The sequence below is a fragment of the Poecilia latipinna genome, unplaced genomic scaffold (genome assembly GCF_001443285.1).
Source record: "Poecilia latipinna isolate Pla-1442-1.1 unplaced genomic scaffold, P_latipinna-1.0 Scaffold5, whole genome shotgun sequence".
In the NCBI taxonomy this organism is placed as follows: Eukaryota; Metazoa; Chordata; class Actinopteri; order Cyprinodontiformes; family Poeciliidae; genus Poecilia; species Poecilia latipinna.
The window spans coordinates 61,829-74,433 of NW_015112621.1; the positions used below are offsets into that span (position 1 = coordinate 61,829).

Here is a 12,605-nt window from a genome sequence, read left to right on the forward strand (position 1 = left end):
TTTCTTTTAAACCCACTTGCTCTGGAAAAAAAACTTTAGTTTGATCAGACTTACCTTTAGTTATTGAGGCATATTTTAGAAATACAAAAATTTTCCACTCTTGATTAAAGTGGTTTTGTTTTGATTTCTTAGATTAATGTCAAAAAAATATTTTTTTCAAGAAAATTTAAATCTGTAGAGACGAGAGAGAAAACAGCAGTTAGACGGTTTATTGGACCGAGAATTTGGCACCGGCAGAAGATGTGCAAGCTGAGAATCGCTGCGAGCTTGGATGATCGGCTCAGGGTAGTCTTCACCCGGACCCAGACACTGGTGGCGGAGCACAGCTTAGAGAGGAAGGAGCCTTGAGAGGAAGGAGCCTCTATTATTTGACTGTTCAAAAAACTGTTGAAATTTTTTTTTCAAGAAAAACTTCTGAGATTAATCTTAAGATTTTTCAAAAAATCTTAAGATCAAAATTTCTTTCAAGCAGCTTTTCTGCTTTTGAAACTTTCTGAGATTTTTCTGGCGGAAATGTCCTCATTTATTTATTTATTTATTTACAATGGGCCGTAATACGTCGTAGGTTTGAATACTTTTGTCAAGGAGTAAAAACTTTTTTCATGCAGATGGAAATTAACTTGAAAAACAACTATAATCATGTGCAATAAGTCGGAATCTATTTCTTTAAGCTTAATTGTGATTTTTTTTAAATCAATTTCAAAAGTTTTTTATTTTTTATTTTAGTTAATCTTCTCTCTTGCTGATCCAGGATCAGCCCAGAGTATAAACTGGGTCACAGGCAGGAATCAGGAGAAACTGGCGCAGAGTTTGGCCGTCCGGTTTACCTTTGCCCTCCGGCATTTCCTCCTTCCTTAACATGTCAGGTGAGTTCAGCAAACTGCTGCTCTACCTGCGCCGCGCAGACTCTGACACAACCGGGAGGCGTGGAGGAACACCGAGGCAGAGAGTCGATCATTTCACCGGAGGAAGCTTCCCGGCTCGGTTCTACTCATGGCCAGTTAGCAACTTTGCGCAGCTCAAGATGTTCTCCTTCCTGCGCTCAGGTGAGTTTTAACTCAACCCGATTTTAACTGAGCAGACATTTCTCTGCTTTACGGGAAAACTTCCGAGGCGAGTTTCTTCCTGTCATTAGTTTATTTTTAGACGTTTATCACAGGAATAGATAATGATTGTGACGAAGTTCATGCTTGTTTCCTGTAATAATGTTTTTAAATTGTCTCCGGTTCGCTGTCCGGTGCAGAAAATGTGTTTTTATGGCTCCATGAAGCAACAGAAAGGTTTTAAGTCATAAACACCCACATAACAGAGTAATAGAAATTGATATTATTGAAGTATAAATGTATTAATAAATGATCAGAGATGTTGGATTCCCGTTAGAAAATGTCCATCTGTTAAATTTAAGGAGTTATATTTTAGAGTTTAAAGTGTGACGTTCACTCCTTGACGTTAAGTGTTTGTGTCTAGTTCCAATGCAATTACAACTTGTGCTATTTTAAAACATGTTTCTTATATGAATTTTAGATATCAGCTTATATCTAAAATTGAATGAATCTGTTTAATTCAGATAATAATAGTCAAATGTTGCCATTGGAAACAAGTGGTTTATTTAACTTTATTAAAAATAAAATGCAAGCTGTTTTTCTTGTAAATTTGGCATCTTTTTTCCCCTTTTAAATCTAAAATCAATAAATAAAAATCTGAAACTGGTCAGTTTTCTTAAATCAGACTGTGGTGACCAACAGGTGATAATGTCAAAACACAAAACTCCAAATAACTATGTGTAATTATAATATAAATATATTTGCTGAATGTTTTAGATCATAAAGCGTACTTAAACATCCAAATATTTCTCCAAAGTGCTACAGACCAGTAGGGGGAGTGGAGCAAATCAAATGGAAAGAGACACTCAGGAAAGATCGAATGATATATAGTGGGAAGTCAAAAAGAAAGTTGAATGAAGAAAGAAAATCTGCGTCATGATTCATGTACTTTGCAAACTTACAGTCCGATTACACAGGTAATATTACCTTCTCCAGACTCCCCCTGGTGGTCTGGAGTACTTCTCAGAGTTTGCAGCATTCCGTACTTCCTGTCAAGTTCACTCTGAATTGGTAAAGAAAATTATGTTTTTGGATTGCCAAGTCAAAGTCCAGATTAAAATCTGGCTTCAAACCAACCGTCAATTCTCAAAAACCCTCGAGTTTGAATTAATTTCAGCATTTCTGTAGAGAATGGTGAGAGTAGTATTTTATCAGCAAGGTAAATATTTAGCTCTGAGCTAGCTAAATATTTAGTTAGCTAGTTATTTAGCTACACTCTGAGATAGCTACGTATCTAGCAAACTAAATATTTAGATGACCCAACTAATTCATACTCCATGTGGTTCATGTTTTGAGGCAGTTCTCTCTGAGGGATTAGAGATCTTGTTTGCCCAGTTCAGACTCAGTTCCTTTGTCCTTTAAACATGGAGTTTCTTTAAATTCCTTAAATTGTTTCTTGCTGGCTTGTAAAAGCAGAAACACACAAGTCCCTGCTTCCAGAGACATTGTCACTTAAATGAGACCAAAATGTCCCACATTAAAAATAAGTGCTGGGCATGAAAACATACAAAACAATCACAGAGCAGCAGCATCAATAGGCCTGTCACAGATAACTTTTGCTGGATGATAAATTGTCCCAGAAGTTATCGCCATAAATGATAATATTGTTGTTTTGAGACCATTTTTAGGTAATTGCGACAGGTGTAAAAAAATGTATACACTAATGAATAAACTGACTAATTTGCCATATTCTGCATATTTCCATGTAGACTTTTTATTTATTTTGCAAATGCAAAATTCAACAAACCATGTTGCATTAATAGACATGTCTCTCTTGAAAAGAGATTTTTAATCTCAATAATTAAAGGCTACATACATTTAAACAACATGATTTTTGGAGCAACACTATTCCTTAGTAAAACATGAATGAATTATATAGATGCATAAAGTTAAAAAATAGTTTTTATTCTGGTGAAAAGTAAAAATATGGAATAAAAATAAATTATAGTTGTTTTGGTGAAATAATAATATTTTTCTCCCCGACTGAACAGTTGAGATGAAAAGTGTTTTCTCACGGCTCCGTGTTTGTGTAGGGTTTCGTTTTGTGTGTGCAGTGATTTTTATTCTTGGATTTAAATCCAGTTTAATTACCGGGTTGCTTCCAGGTAGAAATCCCCCGGCTGAGAACATCCACATCTCCTCTCTGCCGCCCAGCATTCCCCTGGATCCAGAACCAGATCCGCCAGGCCAACAAGGTGATTATCTTCTCTTTTAAGCAATGCAAATCCTCAATTTATGATTAAGACGCATCATTTCCACATATTGACGCAAGCTGTTGGCATTTACGCAAAGTTCTCAGACTCTGGAATTTAAAATTTGCTTTATAAACAAAGTTTTACTTGCTTATATAAAGACTGCAACTAACAATTATTGTAGTAACCGTTTGTTCTGATGATTAATCGAATAAAGAACATCAACACATTCTACTGATTTGTCACATTTAAGCCTTTCTTACAATATTAGGTATACAGTAAAATGTCAATATAAAGAATAAATTTAATTCCTTTTTCAGTGAGAAAATGAAAATGTTATTGGCTAAAAGGCAAAACTGAAATGGAAAAACTGTTTTCGCATCACACGAGTCACATGATCAGCAACCGGATGTTGCCACAGGCGGAACCACAAAGAAGAAGAAGACAGGAAGTAGTTGAAGCATCGTAGCAGCCCGTTTTTTAAATAACTTATCAGTTTTCAATAACACGTCAGTTTTAGCATTTTAACAAACTGTTAACATTTAAATACATTTTCTGATGAACGCGTTGATGTTTCCGCAGAGGACTCTGTTAAAAACCAGGAGAAAGCCGTCATCCAGACCACATACACTCACCGGGGATCGTCCGCGCCTTCGGTTTTCCTGCAGAACCGCAGCAATGAACCGGCTCCCGCCACGTACTTTGAGCAGAGAGTCCCTGTTCCTGATGAGGACACTGAGGTAACCTAAACCAACCCGCTTACTTAATTTAAAACTTTTTAAACTTCACGGCTTGTATTTCTCCTACAGAGACTGTTCAGTCTGCGTAAACTCTGGGCCTTCACCGGGCCCGGGTTTCTGATGAGCATTGCCTATCTGGACCCGGGAAACATCGAGTCTGACCTGCAGTCAGGAGCTAAAGCTGGATTTAAGGTAACAGAAAACAAAATTCAAAGTTTTTACTTCTAATAAAACAGATGAAAAACAATTAACAGTGCCTTCCTTTAGAAAACACGTGAAAGTTGACACTATTTGGTTAAAATGTAAATTTCTAAATGCAAAAACAGAAAATTTGTTTGGTTATTTAGTCTTATAAGTATAAAGTAAAGTCATGTTGAAGTAGAGCTGCTGTGACCTGAGTATAATTTTTGGGTGCTGTTTCTCCTCCTTCAGCTCCTCTGGGTGTTGCTGCTGGCCACCATCATCGGCCTGCTGCTGCAGCGGCTGGCGGCGCGGCTCGGCGTCGTCACCGGGATGCACCTGGCTGAAGTCTGCAACCGCCAGTACCCCACGGTGAGACAACCACACCCACAGTGAAAAAATTTAAATCAAATTAAAATCTTACACTAGAATACGTTGGCAATTATTTGTTTAGAAATAACTATGACTTTTGCTTTGTTTTTCAACGTCTGTCCTGTGACTTTTATTGAAAAGCTGACTTTGCTGCAGCCAATTCTCCTTTTAAATAATTTATTAAACTTGGCTAAATGTAGCAAGTGTTTTCATAGAAAGAGTGACATGACTCACTGAATTTTGTTCAATTTTTGCCAATCGACATCTAAAAATTGTAGCATTTCTTTTAATAAAGTAAACCTGTAAAACTCTTTTTGAGGGCACATTCACACCAGCCCAGTTTAGTCCACTTCAGTCCAACTCCAGTTCGTTTGCCTAGAAAGTTCGTAGCTCTGGTCCGTCTTCAAACCTCGTCTCCGTTCGTTTAAAGTGAACTCTGCTGCGTTTCAAATGCATGTGTGAATGCCAAGCGGACTGGAGACTGCTCCAAACGTAGGAAGTATCGCATGAGGTTTGCCACATGTTCTGGGCTGGATTTAGGTTTGGACTTTGACTGGGCCGTTCTAAATCATGAATATGATTGTTTCCTTCATATTTTCTGCCTGCGATGCAGAATTCAAGTGCACTTGCTGACTTCTCCATGTTTTCCATGAAGGTGCCCAGAATCCTGCTGTGGTTGATGGTGGAGCTGGCGATCATCGGCTCCGACATGCAGGAGGTCATCGGCTGCGCCATCGCCTTCAACCTGCTGTCCAATCACAGGTGTGGCAGTGTTTTTCAAAGTGGGGCGGCCAGAGGGCGCCAGAAGGGAGAAAAATTAATCTTTATGTCATACATTTATTTATTTTTTAAGAAAAGAAATGAAGTCTTTATTTATTTTGAACAACTAAAATGCGATAGAAAAAATAAGAAAACAAAAAAAAAATACATGCATCATGATAATAATTAAACATAAAAACAAAAACAAAACTTTCTTATCCAGTCCAGAAATGAGTATGAAGAAGACAAAGCTTATTAAATCCTACCCCAATTGTCTCATCTGTTGTTATACATATTTACACATCCAATTTTTGGGATTTGGGAATCTGTTTTTTCAGCATTTATTTTAAAACCTAAGTTAAAATAACTTTCTGAAAATGGAAATGGAAAATAGAAATACTGTATATTGTCCCACTCAAGGGAAATTTAGAAAAAAGTTATTCATATTCTCATTTTCTGATTTGCTGCCAGTCAAATTTATCAAGTTGCTTTGCTCCTCAGGCTGGCATAGGAAGCATAAAATGAGGTTAAATAACATTTGATGGGATTAATATAAAAAAATTACTTATTTTCTAATGAAAAGAGAAGATTGTGGTGGAAATTTCTTATCCCAACTAAAATCAGAAGAAATGAGGCAGCATTTATGTTAAAGGAATGTAATAAAATGAGGGGAAGAATGTAAAATTCAATGTTTCTCATTACATCATTTGTAGCATTGACTGTCGGCTTCCAAAGGGGGTCTCTGGCCAGAAGCTGATGCCGCTTCGAGGCCGTTTGGTATCCAGAATCACAGGTCGTTTGGTGCTAAAACATAAAAATTGAGCTTCTTCAATTGCTGTGTGTGTTTTGATGACAGGATCCCCCTCTGGGCCGGTGTGCTCATCACCATTATCGACACCTTCTTCTTCCTCTTCCTGGATAAGTACGGTACGTCCCACAACGTCTTCAGACTCTGAAACACACTTCACACAGCAGACAAGAAGAGTAAATTTAGTCTTTCTGTGTGTTTTTCTGCAGGCTTGAGGAGGCTGGAGGCCTTTTTTGGTTTGCTTATTACTATTATGGCCATAACATTTGGATACGAGGTATGGACTTTGGTTTGTTTTGATATTTTCACTTTTTCAGCCAAACAGAGCTATGGAATAAATGTGCAAAACATACGTTTAGTTTTCTTGTTTTCTGTAGCTGATCATCATCTTGGTGGATTTAAAGTTTGATCATTCTCATCCAATCAACACCAAAGTACAATAATTTTTACTACTTTTTCCTGACTAGTCCTAATTCCAGTTAATGACAATCATTTTTTAAAATGTAAATACTGTATTTTCAGGTAGGAAATATGTAAGATTCAATATCTAGGAAGCAAAAAAATAACTAGGTAAAACTAACTTTAAGCGAATCTGCAAATAAATTAGGCATCTCTTGAATAAGAGATTTTGATTTGTGAGAATGTGAGTTTCTCTAGATCTTACAGACATGAGTCTTTTAATCCTGGAAATGTTCTTCAGGTGATAGAAGGCCGACTTGGTAACTGTCTTTATGTGACTCTGAAGGTTCGGAGTCCATCACTACACCAGGATTTTGGATCTGATCAGTAGTTTGTAGTTTAAGTAACTGAAGCTGTGTGTTTGATTGTTTCTCTTTAGGTTATTTTTAACTGGAAAACAATTTAAAACACTTTAATTCAACACCGTTATTCACATCACGTATGCAACTGTGTGTCATCAGCGTAGAAGTGAACGTTAATGCTGTGTGTCTGCATTTCATAAAATTCTGGGATCTGAAATTGGGACTCCATTGTTTACATTATAGTTTCCTAAAGAATTTTCTGTCACTGAGATGCGAGTTCAACGACTCAACATCAGCATCATTACCACTAATCTGCCTCATTCTTCTGATTTTTTTCACCATTTTATGCCTGATTATGCCATTCTGTTAATGTAAACATCAGAAGTATTCCTACACCTGTAAAGTTGATGCAGCTGCTGTGTTGCAGTACGTGATGGTGGCTCCTGACCAAGGCCAGCTGCTGAAGGGGATGTTTGTGCCGTACTGCGAAGGCTGCGGGCCGGTTCAGCTCACCCAGGCCGTCGGCGTGGTGGGCGCCGTCATCATGCCTCATAACATTTACCTCCACTCCGCTCTGGTGAAGGTCAGACACCGGCTAAAGTAAAGCGAAACGAAACCTGTAAACACCAGCTGTGTTTCCATTGACCACATAATGGCACAATTTGACATTTAAAAAATAAATGGAAAGATGCCAATTGTTGTGTGTTTTGATAAAAAGTTTTGGCATTACGATGAAATTGGTTTATTTTGTAAAACTGCAACGGAAACACTTTCTTTGCATCACACAAATCACATGATCAGCAACCAGATGTTTCCATTGGTGCAAACCACAAAGAAGAAGATGACAGGAAGTAGGTGGAGGATGATGGCGCAGCTTGTCTTTAATGACTTAATACGTGAACAAACATATTCATGTGTGCGACAGAGTATTAGGGTCATTGTAGATAGAAAAAAACTGGAGGAGTAAGTTTACAAGGAAAAATTCAAAAATTCTGGGATTATCCTCAGAATTTTTTCAGAAGAAACTCTGAGATTTTTTTCTTTGAAAATGTCTGATATTTTCAAACCTTAATAAATGACCAAATGTAATGTTTCATTGTTTTCTCAACTGTTGCCTGTGTGGTTCCTCTATGACTTTGTATTTCTGTGTTTTTATGATGTTCAACTGCCATGTTGCTGAAAGGGGCAATACAAATAAACTTTATTTTATTGATTGATATTAATCTCAGAATTTCTAGGTGTTTTCTCGCAATTTTTTGATTTTTCAGACTTGGAAATTTCTGAGTTTCTTTTTTTTTTCTAGAAAATTTCTGGGAGGAATCTCGCAATTTTATAAGTTTTTTCTCTGAAACGTACTTTTGTTTTTCTACTTACTTCCTGATACGCCGTCGGACACATGAATTGTGCCAGTGGAAACATCTGGTTGTTGATTATGTGAATTGTGTGATGCAAAAAAAAAAAAAATTCCATTGCAGTTTTGAAAAATTAAACAATTTTTACAACAGCCTTGATACTCTGTCATTGGATTTTAATTGCGTTCCTTATTTAATGGAAACACCGCAATTGCAAAATTGCATTTTTTCCTAGGAATATTGACAGTTTTGTGCACATTTGTGATAGAAACGCAGCTAGTGAGTCTCCATATCTGCTTTAAAGTCTCGGGAAGTGGATCGCTCGAAGAAGAAAGAAATAAAAGAGGCTAACAAGTACTTCTTCATCGAGTCGGCCATTGCTCTGTTTGTCTCGTTCCTCATCAACGTGTTTGTGGTTGCCATCTTTGCTGAGGCGTTCTACCAGCGCTCAAACATCGAGGTGGTGAGTATTCCTGCAGATGTTCTCATCGTACAACAGCTGCTTCATATCCAGATGTTCTCTGGAATGTTTTCGTTGTTTGGTTTCAGTATAACGTCTGCAACCAGTCGAGCATTCCTCACTCCAACCTCTTCCCTCTGGACAACAAAACTCTGGAGGTTGACATTTATAAAGGGGTTCGTTTGTCATTTTTTTTTCAGTGAACCGGGTCCTGTGTGGTGAGTTGTGTCAGTTTGTGTGACGGTTTGGTTTCATCGTAACAGGGAGTGGTTCTGGGCTGCTTCTTCGGGCCTGCGGCGCTCTACATATGGGCCGTCGGGATTCTTGCAGCCGGTCAGAGCTCCACCATGACTGGAACCTACTCTGGCCAGTTTGTCATGGAGGTCAGTTGGAGCTACAAGATCAGATGCTTGGCTGAGCCAATAATCAATAAATAAATTAATCACATGATAAATGAAGACGAACTCAATAATATCCATTTGTATGATTTATCGTTTTTCTTTTTTCTCTCTCTTTCTACCAAAAATCGGATGTTAAAAGTCTTCAGTCTTGTGTTTTGGTCTAAAGTTGACCTTTTTTTGAAGGCAACTTTGTTTCACTTAATTCATGTTATTTGTTATTTCTGTTTTTCTGTTGTTTATAAAAGTTATTTTATAATTTGCTTCAGTAATCTTGTGAGTAATTTACCATCTGAAGCTGCTGGGTGATTCCTGTTTCTCAGGGCTTCCTGAACCTGCGTTGGTCGCGTTTTGCTCGGGTTTTGCTGACCCGCTCCCTCGCCATCACTCCCACGCTGCTGGTGGCCATTTTTAAGGACGTGCAGCACCTGACGGGCATGAACGACTTCCTCAACGTGCTCCAGAGCATGCAGGTGAGACTCAAACTGCTTCACCTGCATCCACTTGAGGAAAGAAACAAAGTATATAAAACTAACACTGCAACCAGGGTTTTGTTTTGTTGTGAGGGGCCGCGTGAAATTAATTCACGAGCCTCAAATGGCCCTCTGACCACACTTTGATCCCCCCTGATGTAAACTAACAAACACTCACTCCAGATTTCTTCTCTCCCAGCTGCCGTTCGCCCTCATCCCCATCCTCACCTTCACCAGTCTGCCGTCTCTGATGAACGACTTCGCCAACGGGCTGTAAGTGGACTGGTACCGCCACCGTTGAATCACTTCCAGCTCCACTTCCTGCTCAGCACGCGCGTCTCTCTGCAGGACGTTTAAGATCATGGGAGGTCTGGTGATCCTGTGCGTGTGCGCCATCAACATGTACTTCGTGGTGGTGTACGTGACGGCACTGAACAGCGTGTGGCTCTATGTCCTTGCTGCCTTCCTCTCCCTGGCGTACCTCACGTTCGTGGGCTACTTGGTGAGATCAGCTTGACTCTTTGACCTTTCTGCAACTATAAAATGTTAATTCAGAATATTTTAAGTATTCTGATCAACCTTCAGAGATAAATTGATTCATATTGTTAGCAATAAAATTTGTTTTAGTTGTTTTGCATCAAGAAAGCACATTTAATTCAGTCAAAAACAATTATTTTGTGTTAATCAACTTTAAAATCTTTTTTTTATTTTCAAATTCAAATATCTTTTCTGTTTCTTTTTAGTAGTTATTAATGTTTCTATGTCATTGATGTTCTGTAAATAACTAAAATTATTTAATGTTGAGAAAAAAATTTTTTGCATAGAAACATTTACAGCAAATATATATATATATATATATTATTTTCTTATATATATTTGTATTTGTTGTATACATTTATATTGATACTTTTTATTAATTATCTGTTTACGTATTTATTTTAACTAGTTTTCATGTTTATATTTATTATTTTATTTATTTATTATTGTTGGAGCCTTGCAGTGAAATTCCACTTGATATATACATTTTATATATGCAGTTGAAAAATTATTAGATAGATAGATAGATAGATAGATAGATAGATAGATAGATAGATAGATAGATAGATAGATAGATAGATAGATAGATAGATAGATATTTGTGTTTGTTGTAGATATTTATATTTTATGTGCTTTTGATGACTAAGTATATATGATGTGTTTTAGATTTTTTTCACAGCATCATAAAACAGTCACATGAGCAGTTCAGTGAGTTCAAACTGTAAAAATGTAATAAAAAGATAAACTAAAAAACAAAAACAAGTCCAGTGATACATTTATTTAAAGTGAGCTTAAACTCAGTGAGATGAGTTTCTTCAGATTCATCTGATTTTGGATCTTTTTTCAAGAGCGTGTGGCAGAATATTTAAATAATCCCAACAAACCAGCGAAAACATTTCATCCTTTCCTCATTTGACTGATCTGACCTTTGACCTGTGCGTGTCGCTGTGCTGCAGGTGTGGCTGTGTCTGATAGCGCTGGGTGTGTCCTGGCTGGATCCGAGCTCCAGGAGAGAAAACGACTCAACCATCCTGATACCGGAGCAGCCGGAGTTTGACTCCTGAGCCAAGCGTAGCTTAAACTGGATCATCGGTCAACCCAGAACCGGGTCCAACTCTGACCGGTTGGATGGTGCTAAAGTATTTTTAATAATCTGTAATGTATAATCTGTTTCATGTTGTTTTTATCTTCATTGTGACATGTTAGAAAGCTGAAGGAGAGTCAGTTTTTAAGTTTTTCAGTGCAAAACAGAGCATGGACACAGGACACCTTAGCATGTTGTGCTAGCGCGTCGCTAACACTCACTATGTTGCACTTTCCAAAATTAATCTCAACTTTTTGGACTTCTCCACATTTTGTCACATTACAACCTAAAACTTCAATGTATTTATTCAGATTTTATGCAAATTGGGCCTGTATTGTGAAGTTGAAGGAAAGTTATTTCAAAATGGCAACTGTTAAGATCCACTTTTAAATCTAGGGGAATATTCTCAGTTGGATTACAGTCAGGTCCATTCTAAAACATGTTTATTTGTACTTTATTTATTTCAATATTAAACCTCTAAGGGCTTCAAAGAACAGCTGGATTTATATAAATCAGGATGACAATTTGATATGATATGACTGTTTACTAGCAACTTTAGGAGGAAATTAGTTGTCAGGAATTTGAATCAGGTAAAAAGGATATGGTTATCGACTTGAGCAAATGCTAAAACTCGCTGTAAACATGATGTATATAAACTCCAAAACGCACAAAAACAAAATGCAGCAGAAAAATGCTTCAATCACAGGAAATAGAAGCATCTTAAAAGATGTCGGCCATTGTAAAAGAGGAATACTTGTGCACATAACACTTTTCAGATTTTAAACAAAAATTTTAAAAAAACTATGCATCATTTCCCTTTCACTTTGCATTTCTGAAAAACACAAAATCTTTCCAAGTATTTTTTCCAGTTTTTAGAACAAATATCTTAGTTCACTTGAAATAAGACAAAACTAACTTGTAGCTTTTCAGCAAGATATAGGAGCTTGTTTTAAATCCATAATTCCTTAATATTGGCACTCGCAGCATATTTCACTTATAACAACACATATTTCCTGTATTATAAGTGGAACATTCTGCAATTAATCTCATACTTTTTCCATCTATATTAAGGACTTATTTACTTAAAACAATCTATTTCTTGCTGAAAAGTTATTTGCAAGTTAGTTTAGCCTTTTTTCAAGTGTCATAATATATTTGCACTAGAAACTGGATACAAATATTTGGTAATACTTTCTGTTTTTGCAGTGTAACATATAAAATCTGAATAAAAAACATTGTGGTTGAAAAATGACAAAATTTGGAAAACGACAGAGTTTGATGTTTTTCAGCACATTCTGCATTCTAGCAATAGGAACAGTGTTATTCACTTCATTCTTTAAAAAAGAAGAATATTATAATAACTTGAAGGTTTTAGTGGAGAATCTT

At 36.9% G+C, this 12,605-nt stretch overlaps 1 protein-coding gene across 1 annotated transcript; it reads left to right on the forward strand.

Moving 5' to 3' along the window:
- The first annotated feature begins 778 nt into the window (after positions 1-778).
- On the forward strand, positions 779-12,071 carry LOC106964270 (natural resistance-associated macrophage protein 2-like). The gene is made up of 16 exons (XM_015059718.1): positions 779-1,046; positions 3,209-3,298; positions 3,878-4,035; positions 4,105-4,227; positions 4,468-4,587; positions 5,243-5,349; positions 6,203-6,273; positions 6,364-6,431; positions 7,343-7,498; positions 8,572-8,730; positions 8,817-8,903; positions 8,991-9,110; positions 9,449-9,598; positions 9,798-9,871; positions 9,947-10,100; positions 11,092-12,071. Exons 1-16 carry the CDS (start codon positions 860-862, stop codon positions 11,197-11,199), a joined length of 1,932 nt encoding a protein of 643 aa, XP_014915204.1. The 5' UTR covers positions 779-859; the 3' UTR covers positions 11,200-12,071.
- The last annotated feature ends 534 nt before the right edge of the window (positions 12,072-12,605 follow it).

What these genes read in the sequence shown, in the direction of transcription:
- LOC106964270 (XM_015059718.1), top strand. Translation starts at nt 860, where the DNA reads ATGTCAGGTGAGTTCAGCAAACTGCTGCTCTACCTGCGCCGCGCAGAC. An exon ending in CCTCTTCCTGGATAAGTACG is followed by an intron (nt 6,274 to 6,363) that starts GTACGTCCCACA and finishes GTTTTTCTGCAG; the next exon opens with GCTTGAGGAGGCTGGAGGCC. An exon ending in AACGACTTCGCCAACGGGCT is followed by an intron (nt 9,872 to 9,946) that starts GTAAGTGGACTG and finishes GTCTCTCTGCAG; the next exon opens with GACGTTTAAGATCATGGGAG.